Source organism: Borostomias antarcticus (genome assembly GCF_949987555.1).
Source record: "Borostomias antarcticus genome assembly, chromosome: 11".
In the NCBI taxonomy this organism is placed as follows: domain Eukaryota; kingdom Metazoa; phylum Chordata; class Actinopteri; order Stomiiformes; family Stomiidae; genus Borostomias; species Borostomias antarcticus.
In genome coordinates, this window is record NC_140244.1 from 6050354 (window position 1) to 6070353 (window position 20000).

Genomic DNA, 20000 nt, shown 5'->3' on the forward strand with positions numbered 1-20000 from the left:
ATTTTTCGTCCGCAGTCCCTGGGCCAAAAATGTGATCTATTGTGGGTGTTCGGTGCCATTAAATAGGGTGAAATATTAACAGAGTCGACCACAGTGGTAATCTGTCGATATCAACAAGTCTCCGTCTCTCACGCCACTCACCAGTTGCGTCATCTTCATCATCCCCGTCGTTGTCGTCCTCATCGTCCTCCATCTCCTCCTCCTCTTCATCATCATCCACATCCTCCTCCTCTTCCTCGCTGTTGATGCTGGGCTCCAGGTCACTTCCTGAGATCGCCTCTTCAGACATGGCGTCTCGCTGAGCTCCAAGACCATTACCTACACATCCTCACTAGGGGTACCTGGAACAGCACAGACACAGACTCAGTACTCATAGTGACTCACTAACTAAGGAGGCTGATCAACCCCACATTGATAGCTACCGCTGCACATCTTTACTAGGGGGAACCTGAAACAACATAACCTAGGAATGGAGGGGGGGTTGATTTAGTTACACATAGCAATTCTTGTGTGTGACGATTTTTAGATTGGATTTTTGATATTCAAAATCGTTTTTTTTTTTTTTTAAGCGTTTATTTATTTATTTTTAAACACATTTTATTTGAGGCAGAAAAAAGTTTGGCACGCTTTTTTGAACCAGGTTATTTCTACATGTGGTAAATACACAAGTCACAACATGTAAACAAGAACGTTTTGGAGTTATTGGAAAGTGTATTTGTCACTTTTGGGAGCTATAGGCTAGTTGACCTAAGCCACTTCCAGGGAATGATGCTAAGCTAGGACTCTGGATCTTCGTCTCTGACTCTGGGGTAGATGGTGAATAAGCTAATTTCCCAAAATGTTGGCGTGTTCCTTTATGCTGAAATAAAACTAGCAAAGCTCTAAGTGAATTCAACTGTTGTATCTGAAGGTATGATTAGTGTAAAAAAAACACAAAAAAACGCAATAAATCGTAATATCGAACTGCAGCAGCCTACTTACAGAATTGCAATTGCCACAAAAATCACAATATATATTGAATCGGCACCCAGGTATTGGGAGAGTATCGAATTCGGAAGTCCCTGCCAATACCCATCCCTAAGCTACATTCTCACTAGGGTACCTGAAACAGCACAACATAATCTTGTAGAGGTCGACCGACAGTGGATTTCTAAAGGCTGTTGGAAAAAGCTGATTAATCTGCCGATAGCAAGATTTATTTTTTGCCACTGTCAAAAAATGTAATACCTAAATAAATAAATCGGGATCACCAAACAAAGTAGGCTAAAAAGCAAAGAGTAATGAAAACTGAGGGATCAGGCCTACCTGTCATGTTTCTTGCCTCAGGTGTTTAAGCCTCTACTACCTGCACACACCTGCCCTCTGTCACCTGTTAGGCCTTCATGTCAAACAGAGCACAACATTTCCTTCACTATTCATTTCCTCTATGAATGATTGTGTTTTGGAGCTTGCTTGATCGTCTTGTTGAGACGTCAGGGAAGAATGTTTACAGCTCACCTATTTGGGTCTCTGGGTGAACTGTTTTTTTGTTTCCCTCTGGATCAATGTCCTTTGCTTTCTGTAAAGCACATTGTGTTGCCTCTGTGTATGAAATGCGCTATACAAATAAAGTTGGATTTGATTTCGCTGACAAGAATATCTTCCCCCCACCCAAGAGAAAGCTATATCCAGGACAGAGTAGACTATATCCAGGACATTGTTAAAATCCTCCCTTTTCTTTATTTTTAGTTGTGTAAATGAAGTAGCCTACTCAATTTCGGCAGTTGCTTGGTGGCTGTCGTCCAGATCCATGTCAATTAAATCAATATAGCTAATAGCTAAAAATAAAATATAAAAAGTATAATGGTTAAGTGTGATTTGGTGGGCTGGGCCTACATTGTTTGAATATAGTCTATTATGGGCGGAGGCTGTGCAGCCATCGGACACTATCAGAGCCCAGATCAGCCGATAACGATCTTTTAAAAACGTCTTATCGGTCCATCGTCTTCTCTAGGAAAGGTCAAACCTGCATTACTTAAAGACAGTCGAACCCAGCTGCAAAACAAGAAGTGAAATGTCACAGCAGGGCTGCTGGTCTGGATCTTACTGGGGAATAAAGGCCAGGCTGAAGGATTGGGCTATTGTTGAAAAGCAGGTTGCCTTGGGGTGTAAGTAGAGCAGCAGCCAGGGTACTTATGGCTGATATATAACCAAGCAAAACCGTGAGCTGCACACACAGTGGGTGAAAAAAACATATGATGAGAAAGGTTCATAGCGGGACTGAACAAACTTGACGACTATTTGGGGAGGTTGTTTTACTTACATCCTCCATTTAAGCTCAGTGTGTGTGAGAAAGGGGGAAAACTGGCTTGTGCTTGTGTGTGTATGTGTGTGTGTGTGTCTGTCTGTTTATGCAGGAGAGAGGAGAGTTAGTGAGATGGCCAATTACATAAGAGCACAGTTACATAACCTCCAAGAGTGTGCCTGATGGATACAGGCGAACCCAGTAGACAGAGGAGGGTCTCTCTCTCTCCCTCTCTCTTTCTCTCCCTCTCTCTCATGCAGCCCTGCAGCCTGCCACCGTACACACTGTTCCTTCAGATCACTACGCTGAAGTCTCAACCTCTTCTGGCTTCCCCCTCATCCACCCACACAGCCAGACACTTCCTCTCCCGAACACGCTTGTCCTCTGTTCAAATCAGAACGCAGATGAGCCGACCCCACGATGTGAAGACGGGCTGAATGTCACGCCATGGATTCCACTGATGATGCACATTACAGACCATGAATGTGTCATGAATTGTGATGAGGGGCGATTTACATTTTTCATGTGGTCCCCAGAGCTTCCACGAAGAGGCGCAGTGTAATGTCCCAGACGCACGCACTGATCCTCTCCCAAGTACTACTAGCCTATATTCAATGCATTCCTGCCCTGGTAGATCAGCCAGTCCGATTCAGCGGAACCACCTGGGTATCAATAATACATGCATTGTGTCTAGCATCAAATATTTACGCCGTTGAACATTGGCTCGTTAAATATTAAAAATGGGACCACTACATTGACTGCGCCGCATCTTCGACTCTCTCTGCCTCCCCCATTCATGTAAACACACGCACGGGCACACGCACACGCTCAGACGCACTTTGTACATCTCCACATGTTGAACTGTATGGAAATAATAACGTGCATCTAACCACAACATTTAGCTAGCACACCAATATGAGGAGCTGAACTCGACTTGATAAACTGAAGTCAGAGAGCAACGTCCTCATTCTCTCAGTCAGACCTGATTGCTAACGTTACGTTAAGTACGTTAATGGTGCGTTCGTTTTTGGTCGGAAGTGGCAAGTCGCAAGTAGCAAAATACCTACCTCCGACCTGTGTGCATTCGAGCTATATACCATTATATCACAGTTACCTAGTTATATCTATATACCATTATATCACAGTTACCTAGTTATATCTAGTGCATTCGAGCAACTGGGGGCTGAGAAACATATCCGAATTTGCGACGAGGAAGTGCGAGTTCATGCGGTGTTTTATTTAATCATTCCTAGTAGCAAGTCGCAATTTGCCACCTCCCAGTTAGAAACGAACGCACCATAACTATCACTAGCTGGCCAGCTCATTAGCACGCCCTGACATTTTGCCAAGTAAATGCCGGAGATTTTCTAGACACGCTCCAGTTAAGCTAGCTAGGCTAACTGCTCGCACAAAAGCAGGTGTCTGGTGATGCTGAGGGGGATAACGCTAGCTAGCTAGTGCTAGCTATATTAGTTAGCTAGTGCTAGCACAGTCACAAACTAGCTAACGTTAGTGCGAGCAAACACCGTTATTTTCATGGCCACTCTAGCAAGCTTAGCGATCTAGCATGTTGACGTTCGCTTGCTAGCTAGCGTTTTCACGAACAAGCTTCAGATCCTCTAGCTTAACGCGACATTAAAGCATCAACTGAGTCATACGTGGGCTTACCTAGCTATCCTATGATACAACCATGTAGTAAGCTATCGTACTCGACAAGATAGCGAAACATATAGGACTACTCGCTCGCTAATCTGGCGGTGCTGATAGCTAGCTAGCACTAGCGCTGTTTTCAGGAGCCAACGTCTATTGTCCAGGGAAGGGGGTTGGCTGGTCACATTTTTACTACAAACAGATATCAAGCCTCAAATTGTTGAGCTATACTCTTACCTGCTGCATTCACTTAGGGGAGTTCAGATGCAATGTGCTGCTGATTAAAATTTTTCAATAAACAGTGTATTATTTAATATCCCCTCTCAGTTTCTGTCCAGGGTAACAGTTAAGAATGTCCCCCCACACGAATGGAAAACTACATTCCAGACACTTGGTTCCGGACTCACCCGACTGTCTAGCGTGCACCAGTTGGTGTGTAAACTAAAGTTCCACTTTTTAATCAGTGTGCAATTTTCACTTTTTCACGTCGTTAGATTGAAATATGCAGGGTAATTTATTCATTTTTACAGAGGGGACAATTGAGAAAGTGGAGCTTGGCTGTAATTTATTCAAATGCGTTATTATTCAGCAGCACATCAGATGAAGGTTAGACACACATGTCATGGATTAACAAGGTTTCAAAAAGGTGAAAGAGCATGGGAAGTAAGTGTGTGTGTGTGTGAGAGAGAGAGAGAGAGAGAGAGAGAGAGAGAGAGAGAATGAGGGGCCATTGTAAAGCACTTTGAATGAAAGCGCTATATAAGTGCAGTCCATCATAGTAGGCTAAATACTGATAGATACTGTACATAAAATTGGCAGTAGGTTACCGAGGGACGTGGGGCAAGATAACACACCTCTCCATCTTAGATTTGAGATGATGCTTTGTTTAAGAGAACTCACACTCTCTTTCTCTCTCTCTCTTTTTTTCTCTCTCTCTCTCTCTCTCTCTCTCTCTCTCTCTCTCTCTCTCTCTCTCTCACACACACACACACACACACACACACACACACACACATACATTCACCATTCACTCTCTCGCTTTCCTTCTCCCCCCACTTTTGACAGCAGCGACACTCTCTGGTCATATTCGGGAAGTGTCGATGGGGTGTCGCAGATGAATGACGCAAAATTGACGCGTCGTTTGTAGCTCTTTTGTGTTTATCCAACTGCCCGTTTAAACGATTCATATGTTTTGTCTGTATGTATATTATAAACTAATGAGTTTGATCAACATCGTTAATCCTATTAATATGGACGGACATAGCTCTTAGCTAAATGCCAAGGACTGTGCAAATATGAACAAAGGGTGGCTTGAACTCGAGAGTGATCCGGGTAAGAAACCAATCTACTACTATTCTAGCTAATGCTAGCAAGCATTGGATATACCAATTATTAAACGTTGCCTTCTTTATCCTACGCCGAGTTTGCCATTACGGTAATGTTAGTTTGTTAACGTTGGCTTGCGTATTGTAATTTGGATTAAGTAACGTATGCGTCTGGAGGGAATTAGCTAACCTAGTTAACGTTAGTCTAACGTTAGTCTACGTTAACTTTAGTCGGAGTCTTGCACATTTGCGTCTGTAACGTTACATGACTATGTAGCTTGCTAATTATTGTCGTCTAAAGATCTTGCTAGGTGTGAGCATCTGTGTCTATTGCCCAATATGTGACGTTATATGTATGCAGCTTCGCTATTAAGCGGCATACATATGGGGCTACTGCGTCTATAAAGTTAGCTCTAGGCTTGCAAGTCGGACCAACTACCAGAGCATCGTACGGTCCATTAAACTTTGCATTTGTTTGGGCGTTGCAGGGCTGTTCACACTACTGGTGGAGGATTTCGGTAAGTAACGTTAACTGGAGTTTGGCAAAGTGAATGGAATGGTAGATACAGTACTGTTTGGGTCACACAACCCTTGAGACGTGTGTTTGCATTCTAGGTGTGAAGGGAGTTCAAGTAGAGGAGATATATGACCTTCAAAGCAAGTGTCCAAGGTATGCAAGCTCTACATCCTGGTTCTGCCCCCCCCCCAAGCAACAGTTCATGTTTTTTCTGTATTTAAGTTAGCGTGTAGAAAAGCATACACTGGCACTAGGTTTGATCTATTTCGAGGCACCACAATTCAGATATCATTCATGGGCACTCCTTCAGCATGCGTTTACATACCTCTGCCTTCCTCTCTCCCCCCCCCCCCTTCCCAGCCCTGTCTATGGCTTCATCTTCCTGTTCAAGTGGATCGAAGAGCGCCGGGCCAGGAGGAAGGTCTCAACTCTGCTGGACGAGACCTCCGTCATCGACGATGATGTCGTCAACGACATGTTCTTTGCCCACCAGGTAGGTTCTCCATATCCTAGGAGACCAGGTCGGTCGTATCGTTCCGGGTGGAAGGTGAGGCTTTGTTCTAATGCTACAGAGTGTTCCAAAAGCAGGAGGAACTGCTTGAACATTTTGTGTATGATTAGTGTAGCGTGGGACGCCCCGGTAGCTCAGCTGGCTTGGGCGCTTACCAGCGGTTCGAATCTGGCCCACGCCCTTTGCTGCATGTCTTCCCCTCTCTCTCCCACCCTTCCTGTCTGTCACCTACACTGTCCTATCTCCAATAAAGCAGAAATGCCTAAAAAAATAAAAATTAAAAAATGATTAGTGTAGCGTTATAGTATAGTTTAGAATAGTTTAATTTGACAATAGAGAATTAAGACAACAGATGATTACATTACAGCTTAAAAATGTTGTCAAGGATAGCACAATAAAGTCTCAGACTTATTTCCGTTGCGTGTATAAATATATGAAAACATACATAAATGAAGGAGGCCAGTACGCATCGGATCATGTCATGTCACTTTGGGGTGTCTTCCTCCATAACTTCAGTCAGTCACTGATGATGTCATTTCCTGTCGTTGTGGTTCAGCTCATCCCAAACTCCTGTGCCACCCACGCGCTACTGAGCGTGCTCCTGAACTGCAGCGGCGTGGAGCTGGGCATCACCCTCAGCCGCATGAAGGCTTTCACTAAAGGCTTCGGTCCAGAGGTGAGGAGACACACACATACACACACACACACACATACACACACACACACACACACATACACACACACATGCACACATGCACACATGCACACATACACACGCACACACACACATATACACACACATGCACACACGCACACACATATACACACACACACACACACACATATACACACACACACATATATAAACACACGCACACGCACACACATACATGCACACACACACACACACACACACACACACACACATACACACACACATACACACACACACACATATAGACACACACAGACACACAAACACACATACACAAACAAACACATTAACCAGCAATACCGGAAGTATTTTTATTATTTTGAAAAGAAGGTGTACTATTGTTAATGTCATAAAGGTGTTTTATAATCCCACGTGGGATAGGCCAATTGATGGCAAATAATAAAATTAATTCACTCACTCACTCACTCACTCACTCACTCACTCACTCACTCACTCACTCACTCACTCACTCACTCACTCACACACACACACACACACACACACACACACACACACACACACACACACACACACACACACACACACACATACAATTGTGCACACACTAAAGAAAACACACAAATAGAATGTATATCATCCCATTTTTTATGCAGTCATGAAGTATAAATTAGTATAAAGTTAACTTCTTTTTTGTCTTGTTCCAGAGTAAAGGTTATGCTATTGGAAACGCCCCGGAGCTGGCCAAAGCACACAACAGCCACGCCAGGTATGACGTCATCAGGCAGACAGGACGAGCAGCATTAATCTGAGGGCGCAGGATTTAAGGAGACATTTTGGAAGAAGAAAAGAAAAAAACTTCCAGCTATTGTTTGTGTGTGTGCGTCGTCTGTCTATCAACATTCTCCTCCTGTTCTTGTTTCCATGGAGACCGGAGCCCAGGCACCTGCCTGAGAAGCAGAACGGTATCAGCGCGGTGCGGACGATGGAGGCCTTCCACTTCGTCAGCTACGTGCCCATCAAGGACCGCCTGTTTGAGCTGGACGGCCTCAAGACCTACCCCATAGACCACGGTGAGGCGGGGCGCACGGTGCACACGCTGATCACAATCCGTAACTTACATTTTTTATTGATAGTTTTGCTAATTTACACATACTCTTGGATTCACAAGAACAAGAACATTTGTGAATTCCCAAAAACAACAACAAAAAATAAATAAATAAAAATAATTATATCAATAATAAAGATAATGCAGTGACATGCAGGCTTCCTCTCTCATTCACATGCAGCGTAATACAGTATTTACAATCCTGATGGTTTGTGGTGTCTTTCTTTTTTATTTTTCCTTGTATGTGTTTTTTTGTATTTTTTATTTTCCTATCAGTCCATTTCCCCCATTTCCTATCAAATGTCTCCCCTTGCACCCTCAATATATGTGTGAACCTTCCCATATCGAATCACAAACGTTTTTGCCATGTCGTTTTACAACGTACTAGGAATTCGGTAGCCTCATGTCACCAGGCCGTCGTCGGGGGACAGCCTGGTTTCTATGCGCTTGGTTCCTGGTCTAGAGCCCACCGGTATCCTGTCACACACATGCCGAATCGAGCAGCCAGTCGCTACGAAGTAGAATAAAACATGGACATGCCAAACGAAGTAGCATATTCCAGAAGAAGTTCTTGCCGCATCGCATCGTAGGTTAATGGATGCCTGTTTTTGGACAGTATTCGCATAGACCGGAAACCACAACTGCAAAGCAAATAGGCCCCAGGCTTGGAATTCGGTCAATGGTGCAAAACATGGAGCCAACTTTGGACAGGGAGCAGGGAAGAGATGGACGGGGACACTGCAAAGACAGGACAGTGCAAAGACAGGACAGTGCAGAGACAGGACAGTGCAGAGACAGGACAGTGCAGAGACAGGACAGTGCAGAGACAGGACAGTGCAAAGAGCAGTACAAAATACAAATGCAAAAAATAAAAACAATATTAATAAACATGGAGTGCGGTCAGTGTATATACGGTATACACAGTTTATATACAGTGGGTGTGCAAAGTGTAATTTGTGTGTGTGATGTTATATGTCAGTGCGGTGCGTCCTAGTGATGGAAACAACCTGGCACGTGACAGAACACCGGTGTGGTCAAATCACCCCGGCGCTCCGTCGACCGCGGGATAAAACGGGATGAAGATGAAGACGAGGGGTTGTAAAGGGTGGTTGTCTCTGACCCGTGTCTGGCAGGGCCGTGGGGGGAGGAGGAGGAGTGGACGGACAAGGCCCGCAGAGTCATCATGGAGCGGATCGGCCTGGCCACGGCTGGGTGAGTCTGGAGAGAGATCTGTACGCTGACCTAAGGGTTGACACGCACTCTCATACACACACGCTCGCGCACGCACACACACACACACACACACTCTCTCCATCTCTCCTTTTCAATCACTCTCTCTCTTACGCACACACACTCTCTCTTTCTTACACACTCTCATACACACACACACACACTCTCTTTCTCTCACTCTCTCTCTCTCTCCATCTCTCCTTTTCAATCTCTCTCTCTCTTACACACTCACACACACTGACACACACCTCCCTTTCCCCTGAGCAGTGAACCGTACTCTCTCCATCTCTCCTTTTCAATCTCTCTCTCTCTCTTACACACACACACTCACACTCACACACCCCTCCCTTTCCCCTGGGCAGTGAACCGTACCACGACATCCGATTCAACCTGATGGCCGTGGTTCCGGACCGTCGGGTGAAGTACGAGTCCAAGCTGGAGATCCTGAAGAGGAACCGACAGACGGTTCTGGAGGGGCTGCAGCAGGTCAGAGACACAGAACACATCCCAGCACATCACATTACGTTAGTATTGGCTGTGTCCATCCTGTTAGTATTGGCTGTGTCCATCCTGTTAGTATTGGCTGTGTCCATCCTGTTAGTATTGGCTGTGTCCATCCTGTTAGTATTGGCTGTGTCCATCCTGTTAGTATTGGCTGTGTGTCCATCCTGTTAGTATTGGCTGTGTGTCCATCCTGTAAGTATTGGCTGTGTGTCCATCCTGTTAGTGTTGGCTAACAGAGCTGACTCGTCCATCCTGCCTGTTCTCCAGCTGGTCCGACTCACCCAGCCTGAGCTCGTCCAGGACAAGAAGCAGCAAGACTCCTCCCCCTCCCTGGAGAGCACGCCCACCGTCAAGAAAGAGGAGGCGCCCGCGCCGGTCACATCACAGGGGGCGGGGCCGACCGCTGCAGGTATTAAAGTTACACACAGGGCAGTGGCCGGAACGTTAAGACTGTATAATCTTGACGGAGTTGAACATGTTGTAACTGTTGGGTCAGTCTCTCATAGCCAGACTGAGACTACCTCCAGACCCAGTTTATACTGTGCCAGTGTAACTGAGTGAATGGCGAGTCCTCGTAAACCCTCGTGGAGTGAGTGTAGTCCTCTCAGGTTGTGGTAGCGGGTAGCTGGTGAAACTCACTCCCCTAATATAAAGGATGTGCTAACGACCCTGCCGATTGAGATATCTTTCTTGGCATAGTTGTTAGCACATCCGACTTGCGAGCGCAAGGTCGCAGGTTCGCGTCCCGCTCAGGACAATCCCTTAACATGGGTCAAATGAACGAGAAACAACGCAGATGAGAGTACTACCGTTACACCAGCGCTGGTGAATGGTCTGGCTGGACTCATGGCCATTCAGAGATAAGGGGGGGAAAGACAATTTTATTCAAACCAATCACAATCGTCTTCGGTGGAGAGGTTGCTAGGTTGTTGTTTTTTCACATAGTCTGGATTGAATCTGATTGGGCGGGGAACAAATTCCGCCGCCACTGATTGGGCAGTAATAAACGACTGATATGGCACGAAACGAATACAATAGACTCTCAAATCACAGGGATTCTATTGATTACTTAACTTCATTAATCATGTGCGTGCGTGCGTGCGTGCGTGCGTGCGTGCGTGCGTGCGTGCGTGTGTGCGTGTGTGCGTGCGTGCGTGCGTGCGTGTGTGCGTGTGTGTGTGTGTGTGTGTATGGTGGTCACTTTTCTGACATGTGTATCCCTCTGTTACAGACCTGGGGGCGGGTGGACCAGGAGGCCAGTCCCAGCCAGCCTCCAGCCCCCCAGGTAAGACCAAGCCCATGGGCAAACCCCCCGCCCCGCCAGCAGGGGGCGCCCCGTCCCTCGCCAACCCCATCGTCCAGCGCCTGCCCGCCTTCCTGGAAAACCACAACTACACCAAGTCACCCATGCAGGTGTGTGTGTGTGTGAGTGAGTGTGAGAGACAGTGCCTCCGTGTGTGTGTGTGTGTGTGTGTGTGTGTGTGTGTGTGTGTGTCTGTCTGTGTGTGAGAGAGAGAGTGCCTCTGTGTGTGTGTGCGCGTCTGTGTTGAGAGAAGTTGTCGCCGCGCCCTTTCCTGACCCCTGCCCTCAGCTGATTGGAGGATCTGTGATGATTGACAGGAGGAGGAGGACCTGGCAGCGGCCGTGGGCCGTCCCCGGGGGGCGGGGCTTCCCCAGCCTTCGTACTCTGACGACGAGGAGGAGTACGAGGATGAAGAGGAGGAGGTGGCCGGCGCGGCCGCCACGCCCGCCACGCCCGCCACGCCCAGCAGGTGGGCACCTCATCATCATCATCATCATCATCACAACGTTTAAACATGCACATTGATATAACACTGTGGAAGAGCACAGCAGTTCAATACCTGACTGAAACCCATGGCTCTGGTGTGTGTGTGTGTGTGTATATGTGTATATGTGTATCTGTGTGTGTGTGTATATATGTGTATCTGTTTGTGTGCGTATATGTGTGTGTGTGTGTATATATGTGTGTGTGCGTGTGTGTCTGTATCTGTGTGTGTGTGTGTGCACACGCCCAGGTTCAGACGGAAGCCGGGTCTCCGCACCCGGTCGGCACGCTCCGTGGCGGCGGCGGCGGCGTCGTCGGGGGGCGGCGCCGCGGCGGAGAGCCAGCTGGCCCTGGGGGTCCTGGCGGAGAAGCTGAAGAAGGAGGTCCAGCGCAAGGACGCCATGATGGCCACGCCCCTCTCCGTGCGCACCGAGGGCCGGACGGGCGGCGTCAGCATCACGGCCGCCTCGCAGCCCTCGCCCACGCCCAGCAACGAGAGCACCGACACCGCCTCGGAGATCGGCAGCGCCTTCAACTCGCCGCTGCGCTCGCCGGCGCGCTCGCAGGCCGCCACGCGCCCCTCCAGCCCCGTGGCGTCCCACCTGTCGCGCGTGCTCTTCGGCGAGGACGACGGCGTGCTGCGGCTGGACGGGCGCCACAACCGGGCGGTGCGCGAGCTCGGCCCATCCGTCTGCTCCGCCCTGCTCCGCCTGCACGCCAACGGGGTCATCTACGCCACGCCCCCGCCCGGTACGTGTGTGTGTGTGTGTGTGTGTGTGTGTGTGTGTGTGTGCGTGCGCACGACTAGTCTCCCGTAGCAAGACCGGCTGGATCTCAACTGTGCACAGCGAGAGTCTGGCTGGACTTATTACCCATTCGGGGACTTTTAACCAATCACAATTGACTGTTTAACTGTTAATTGTATTATTTTATGCATTTTAAGACGACCTTGGGTGTCCTGAAATGCACACTTAAATAAAATGTATTATTATTATTATTATTATTATTATTATTATTATTATTTACAATCCTCTTCAGCAGAGCGGTTGTTAGGTTGTTGTTTTACATAGTCTGGGGGAATCTCCCATCGCCACTGATTGGCCAGACCACATGAATCGGCGCCACCGATTGGGCGGTAATAAACGAATGACGGTGCCTATCCCCAAAAAGCTTAAAATCTGCTTTTGAGTTTCCCCATCGATCGATGCATCGTTCAAGAGTGAATGGCGATGCATCTTAGAGTGGATTTTTCCCCCACCCCTAGTTTCGGCCGTCTGGCCGACTGACTGCTCTTCTGGTTTTGCAGCAGGAGCTCAAGCAGCCGACGCGCAGCAGACGAAGGTCCCGCCCCCCCCGGAGAAGACCGGCGAGAAGGAGGGGGGCAGCAACGGGGCTGCGGAGGGGGAGGGAGGAGTCAAGCAGGAGGAGAAGGAGGGGCTGTCCATGGAGGTGAAAGAGGAGGAGGGCAAGGAGGCCACGGAGGTCAAACCCAACAAGGACAAGGTCGTCTCCACGGGAACCACGGCTGGCGGCAATCCGTCTGGGGAGAAATACTCACCGAAAGTAAGAACACAAGTAAACAGTCTGGTGTATTAACACTACGTAAACACTATCTATGGTGTATTAACACTACCTAAACACTATCTATGGTGTATTAACACTACCTAAACACTATCTATGGTGTATTAACACTACCTAAACACTATCTAGGGTGTATTAACACTACCTAAACACTATCTAGGGTGTATTAACACTACCTAAACACTATCTATGGTGTATTAACACTACGTAAACACTATCTATGGTGTATTAACACTACCTAAACACTATCTATGGTGTATTAACACTACCTAAACACTATCTAGGGTGTATTAACACTACCTAAACACTATCTAGGGTGTATTAACACTACCTAAACACTATCTATGGTGTATTAACACTACCTAAATACTATCTATGGTGTATTAACACTACCTAAACACGATCTATGGTGTATTAACACTACCTAAACACTATCTAGGGTGTATTAACACTACCTAAACACTATCTAGAGTGTATTAGACACCATCTATGGTGTATTAAACACTATTTATTGGGTATTAAACTATCTAGGGTGTATTAAACAAAACGCTATCTAGGGTGTATTAAACACTATCTATGGTGTATTAAACACTATGTAAACACTATCAATGGTGTATTAAACACTATGTAAACAGCATGGTGTATTAAACACTGTTAACACTATCTAGGCTGTATTAAACACTAAACACTATCTAGGGTGTATTAAACACTGTGGGTGCGTTAAGTAGCTGAGTGCTCAGTGAGCGATCAGTGATCAGAATTCACTTAAGGGGTTGCTCAGTTACGCTCAGACTGATCTGCTCAGAGCACAAGTGAGCAGTTTTGAACTATGATCTGTTTGAGCCAAACACCATGTCATAATCATCATCATCACCTGAGCAAAAAAAAACAAGGGGCGCGTTTTGGCTTGGGAATCGTTGAGACGCTGCTCGCTAATCACACATGATTGATAACAGGTGAAAAGTTCTCGTCTCCTAGCAACTCAGCGCTCCCTAAGAGTAGACCGTTAAGTGGTTTTAAAAACCGCTCAGCGCTCAAAGTGAGCATTCACTCACTGAGCGCTCAGCTACTTAAAGCACCCTGTATAAACAATATCTAGGGTGTATTAAACACCCTCTATGATGTATTAAACACTATATGTAAATACTTATCTATGGTGTATTAAACACTATGTAAACACTATCTAGGGTGTATTAAACACTATGTAAACACTATCTAGGGTGTATTTAACACTATCTAGGGTGTATTAAACACTATGCAAATACTATCTAGGGTGTATTAAACACTATGTAAACACTATCTAGGGTGTATTAAACACTATGTAAACACTATCTAGGGTGTATTAAATACTATGTAAACACTATCTAGGGTGTATTTAACACTATCTAGGGTGTATTAAACACTATGTAAACACTATCTAGGGTGTATTTAACACTATCTAGGGTGTATTAAACACTATGCAAATACTATCTAGGGTGTATTAAACACTATGTAAACACTATCTATGGTGTATTAAATACTATGTAAACACTATCTAGGGTGTACTGAACACTATGTAAACACTATCTAGGGTGTATTTAACACTATCTAGGGTGTACTGAACACTATGTAAACACTATCTAGGGTGTATTAAACACTGTAAACACTATCGATGGTGTATTAAACACTATGCAAATACTATCTAGGGTGTATTTAACACTATCTAGGGTGTATTAAACACTATGTAAACACTATCTAGGGTGTATTAAACACTAGGGTGTATTAAACATTATGTAAACACTATCTACGGGTAGGGTGTATTAAACACTATCTAGGGTGTATTAAACACTATGTAAACACTATCTAGGGTGTATTTAACACTATCTAGGGTGTATTAAACACTATGTAAACACTATCTACAGGTAGGGTGTATTAAAGGATATGGACACTGAATTTCATGTTTAGCCCTATTCCTGGCTTCCCTGGCATGTATCTGACTAGTACAGGTTAAAATATTTCTGTTTTGTGCAGTACAGAGTTCTGTGTCAATAACGGCACAGGCACCCTGGCTTGTTGCAAGCTATGGTCACACTCAAAAAACTCTTAAAAAGTATGATATACGTGCTTACCAATCTCTATAAAGTCATCCTGTAAACACCAGGTCCTTTCGCCTCTGCATTTTGAAACAACAGTAACTTGTAAACAGTACTAATTTCACCGAACACACAACAGCAGCCATCCCTTCACACTGTAAACCTCAGCGGAATTCGGATTCGGATGAATTTCGCGGAGGTTTACAGGATGACTTCAGAGCTTGGTAAGCATAAACCATGTAATTCCTGAACTTGAAATCCACGTATATCATACTTTTTCGAGTTTTTCGAGTGTGACCATAGCTAGCAACGAGCCAGGGTGCGCGCGCCGACGTTATCGCCACAGAACTCTACTGCACAAAACAGAAATATTTTAACCTGTACTAGTCAGATACATGCCAGGGAAGCCAGGAATAGGGCTAAACATGAAATTCAGTGTCCATATCCTTTAAATACTATCTAGGGTGTATTAAACACTCTTGCTCTTTGACCTCCAGGAGCTGTTGGCTCTGCTCAGGTGTGTGGAGGCCGACATCGCCAACTACGAGGTGTTCCTCAAGGAGGAGGTGGAGAAGAGGAAAAAGTACAAGGCAGGTTTTTAAATGAGCTCGTTTGATCACATGCCGTCTTGAAAGGCTTAGCTTGTGTGTGCTTGAGGAAGTGTAAAAGCTGATGAGGTGTTTGACCGGCAGATTGACGACCAGAGGAGGACCCATAACTACGACGAGTTCATCTGCACCTTCATATCCATGCTGGCTCAGGAAGGTAGGCCTCATCCCCCCACTCCCTCATCCTCTCATCCTTTACATCTCTATCCCGCACATCTCTCTCTTTCTCTCTCTCTCATCCCTGTCCCTATCATTCTCTCTCTCTCTCTCTCTCTCTCTCTCATCCTCTCTCTCTCTCTCTCTCCTTTCTCTCCTCTCTCTCTCATCCCTGTTCCTATCATCCTCTCTCTCTTTCTCTCTCTCTCTCTCTCTCATTCTCTCTCTCTCTCTCACTCTCTCACTCATCCTCTGATTCTCCTCATCCCCCTCTCTGCTGCTCCTCCACCCCGGTGGATCTGGCTGTTCTCATCCGCTCCCCTCCCCTCCCCTCTCTCTCTCTCTCTCTCTCTCTCTCTGATTAGCTAATCCCACGGCCCGTGTTCCGACCGCCTGGAGAGCAGGGCAGACAGAGAGGACGCCTACGTTCGCTGAGATTAGGGAATAAATTAGCTAAATTAATAAGACGCCAATTTGGGTAATGTTAACAAGCATACTAGCTAAGGTTATCTAGGTTAGATGGCGAGGTTCATGCTGGGAATAGACCCAGTCTTCTTAATTTGTACTCTGAATTTCCCGTATGATGAAAGAGCAGGGAGGGGTCAGGACAGGGAGCAGGCCGCTCTGAGGGGTCAGGACAGGGAGCAGGCAGCTCTGAGGGGTCAGGACAGGGAGCAGGCAGCTCTGAGGGGTCAGGACAGGGAGCAGGCAGCTCTGAGGGGTCAGGACAGGGAGCAGGCAGCTCTGAGGGGTCAGGACAGGGAGCTACAGCTCTGAGGGGTCAGGACAGGGAGCAGGCAGCTCTGAGGGGTCAGGACAGGGAGCAGGCAGCTCTGAGGGGTCAGGACAGGGAGCAGGCAGCTCTGAGGGGTCAGGACGGTCAGCAGGCAGCTCTGAGGGGTCAGGACAGGGAGCTACAGCTCTGAGGGGTCAGGACAGGGAGCTACAGCTCTGAGGGGTCAGGACAGGGAGCAGGCAGCTCTGAGGGGTCAGGACAGGGAGCTGCAGCTCTGAGGGGTCAGGACAGGGAGCTGCAGCTCTGAGGGGTCAGGACAGGGAGCTACAGCTCTGAGGGGTCAGGACAGGGAGCAGGCAGCTCTGAGGGGTCAGGACAGGGAGCAGGCAGCTCTGAGGGGTCAGGACAGGGAGCAGGCAGCTCTGAGGGGTCAGGACAGGGAGCAGGCAGCTCTGAGGGGTCAGGACAGGGAGCAGGCAGCTCTGAGGGGTCCGGACAGGGAGCTACAGCTCTGAGGGGTCAGGACAGGGAGCAGGCAGCTCTGAGGGGTCAGGACAGGGAGCAGGCAGCTCTGAGGGGTCAGGACAGGGAGCTACAGCTCTGAGGGGTCAGGACAGGGAGCAGGCAGCTCTGAGGGGTCAGGACAGGGCGCAGGCAGCTCTGAGGGGCCAGGACAGGGAGCAGGCAGCTCTGAGGGGTCAGGACAGGGAGCAGGCAGCTCTGAGGGGTCAGGACAGGGAGCTACAGCTCTGAGGGGTCAGGACAGGGAGCAGGCAGCTCTGAGGGGTCAGGACAGGGAGCAGGCAGCTCTGAGGGGTCAGGACAGGGAGCAGGCAGCTCTGAGGGGTCAGGACGGTCAGCAGGCAGCTCTGAGGGGTCAGGACAGGGAGCTACAGCTCTGAGGGGTCAGGACAGGGAGCTACAGCTCTGAGGGGTCAGGACAGGGAGCAGGCAGCTCTGAGGGGTCAGGACAGGGAGCAGGCAGCTCTGAGGGGTCAGGACAGGGAGCAGGCAGCTCTGAGGGGTCCGGACAGGGAGCTACAGCTCTGAGGGGTCAGGACAGGGAGCAGGCAGCTCTGAGGGGTCAGGACAGGGAGCAGGCAGCTCTGAGGGGTCAGGACAGGGAGCAGGCAGCTCTGAGGGGTCAGGACAGGGAGCAGGCAGCTCTGAGGGGTCAGGACAGGGAGCAGGCAGATCTGAGGGGTCAGGACAGGGAGCAGGCAGCTCTGAGGGGTCAGGACAGGGCGCAGGCAGCTCTGAGGGGTCAGGACAGGGAGCAGGCAGATCTGAGGGGTCAGGACAGGGAGCAGGCAGATCTGAGGGGTCAGGACAGGGCGCAGGCAGCTCTGACCGAGTCTTCACAGGTGAGGACAGATTAGCTGGCTAAGGAAGTATCTACAGGTACACGATAGAAGTGAATTTGAGCTTCGTTTCCACAGCTATTTCAGAACTGCTCTTGTTTATTTCTACTTTAAATTTCATATTTCTTTGCACACATTTTTGGGATGTATCCTTGTCTTGGGCCAAAAAGAAAGAAAGAAAGAAAGACATTTAGTGAGACTGTGATATCAATATTATATCATGATAAGCTACAGCCAGAGGGTGGACAGGCTGTTTTATTTAAAATGAATGTGTTAATAATTTTATAGGAAAGATAGTGAAATTCCCAATGCCACGACTACAGCACATGTTTTTCATCAACACTGCAGCACTATTTGGCCCAATCCCAATACTCCCCCTTAGCCCTAGCCCCTAGTTTTGGAGTGCCCTCAACTGGGTAGTGGCCCTTCAGAACATAGCCACAAAGGATAGGGGTTCAAATCTTTACCTAAGAAATGGGACACCACTCGCTATGTCTTCAATCAGAATTTTATTAGTAGCCTGATTTTCTGTGGAGTCCCTGGGATGTTAGAGTATGATTACTATTATTATAGTGACAAATCTGACCAAATTTCAGGACAGAACAAGACAGATTAATCAATTGTACAGCCGGGAAGCATGTTTACACATCGTCTGTTAACGTTAGTCCTGCCCATAGAAATGCACTGATATCAGATGAGCAGAGAAGTGTAGAAAAAATGCTACTGGATTATTTTTCGGACTTCATGAACGGGACGAGGAATCAACTGTCACTCAAAAATAGTTGTTTACACAAGGTTCTATTGATTAGATTAGATTCAACATTGCACCGTAGCCTACTGGAAGATCAAAATGCTGTTACATTAGGCTAACAATGAAATGCAGTTGACATCGTGAATAGCGATTCCATGGATTTTACCATTTTTTAATGTTTATATGCGAATATATTGGGCTTCTTTCCCATGTTTTTTCATGGCACCGACAGCTATGTTTCATAGCACTGCTATCACGGTTCGCAAAGCATTGTGTGAGTTTTCATCTACCCCTCGGTTTCAAGTCAGCATCTGAAAACCCTCGTTTTGGAGGGCTGTTTGAACGTCCACTAGCCCTCGATATGCCCCCTAGCCCTAGAAGCTAAAAGGAATGGGATACACTACCCTACGCGTGAACGCGCTAAATGTAGGGGTAGGGCCAAGGGCTAGGGCTAAGGGGGGGTATTGGGATTGGGCCTTAGGCTGCTATTTAGGTTCGGGCGATGGTTGAGGTTTTCCACTCCAAAGCCCAGTGGATCAAACAATTATTCCTATGATCTATTATGTTTGTGAAAATCGAATGGGAGAGGATCTTTCAATGAATCAATAGAAACCGCCTTACTCCAGAACAATCTGTCTCTCTCACTACTGAAGTGATCACCTACCAGGCTTTGGTTTATATTTGGCCTCCAGCATCTTATCAGAGTGCTTTTATTCAGGTTTGCAGTAGACCGTCTACAGAACTGAAGGTTAAATTAAAAAAACAACAGCTAGTTCCATAGTAATTTCATTAGAATCTAGATAATGGAAGCCATACTACCCGGGGTATGGCTGAGAAGACTACTAAACCACCAGACGCCATCTTGACATTTGATCATGTTGATGTGTTTAGAATGTGTGAGGAAGTGCTTGTGTGGGTACCAGCTTCCCTTTAAAGAAAATGTTATCAGTCAATGTGATCCAATGTTATTGCTCACGTCTTCTTCATCCCTCCTCTCCTCCTCCTCCTCCTCCTCCCTCCTCTCCTCCTCCCTCCTCCTCTCCTCCTCCTCCTCTCCTCCTCCTCCTCCTCTCCTCCTCCTCCTCCTCCTCCTCCTCTCCTCCTCTTCCTCCAGGTATGCTCGCCAGTCTGGTGGAGCAGAACATCT

General features: G+C 47.3%; 2 protein-coding genes across 3 annotated transcripts in view; one reads left to right on the forward strand and one right to left on the reverse strand.

Moving 5' to 3' along the window:
* The window catches only part of rad54l2 (RAD54 like 2), a 25192-nt gene extending 20899 nt beyond the window's left edge, over positions 1-4293 (reverse strand). The window contains exons 1-2 of the mRNA XM_084445582.1: positions 4172-4293; positions 142-341 (exon numbers count right to left, since the gene is read on the reverse strand). Coding sequence (XP_084301708.1) covers positions 142-289 — 148 coding nt within the window. The 5' untranslated portion in view covers positions 290-341; positions 4172-4293. The remainder of the gene's footprint in view (positions 1-141; positions 342-4171) is intronic.
* Positions 4294-5109: 816 nt separating this feature from the next.
* Positions 5110-20000, forward strand: part of bap1 (BRCA1 associated deubiquitinase 1) — a 15728-nt gene continuing 837 nt past the window's right edge. The window contains exons 1-17 of one of the 2 annotated variants that reach the window (XM_084445583.1): positions 5110-5266; positions 5748-5777; positions 5875-5929; positions 6137-6269; positions 6844-6963; positions 7668-7729; positions 7891-8033; positions 9202-9280; positions 9661-9784; positions 10070-10211; positions 11034-11215; positions 11423-11574; positions 11839-12338; positions 12895-13151; positions 15739-15831; positions 15934-16006; positions 19968-20000. The exon at positions 19968-20000 is cut by the window's right edge and continues 837 nt beyond it. In XM_084445583.1, the coding sequence (XP_084301709.1) occupies positions 5230-5266; positions 5748-5777; positions 5875-5929; positions 6137-6269; positions 6844-6963; positions 7668-7729; positions 7891-8033; positions 9202-9280; positions 9661-9784; positions 10070-10211; positions 11034-11215; positions 11423-11574; positions 11839-12338; positions 12895-13151; positions 15739-15831; positions 15934-16006; positions 19968-20000 (2215 nt within the window). In that variant the 5' untranslated portion in view covers positions 5110-5229. The remainder of the gene's footprint in view (positions 5267-5747; positions 5778-5874; positions 5930-6136; positions 6270-6843; positions 6964-7667; positions 7730-7890; positions 8034-9201; positions 9281-9660; positions 9785-10069; positions 10212-11033; positions 11216-11422; positions 11575-11838; positions 12339-12894; positions 13152-15738; positions 15832-15933; positions 16007-19967) is intronic. The other variant, XM_084445584.1, reaches the window with a different exon arrangement.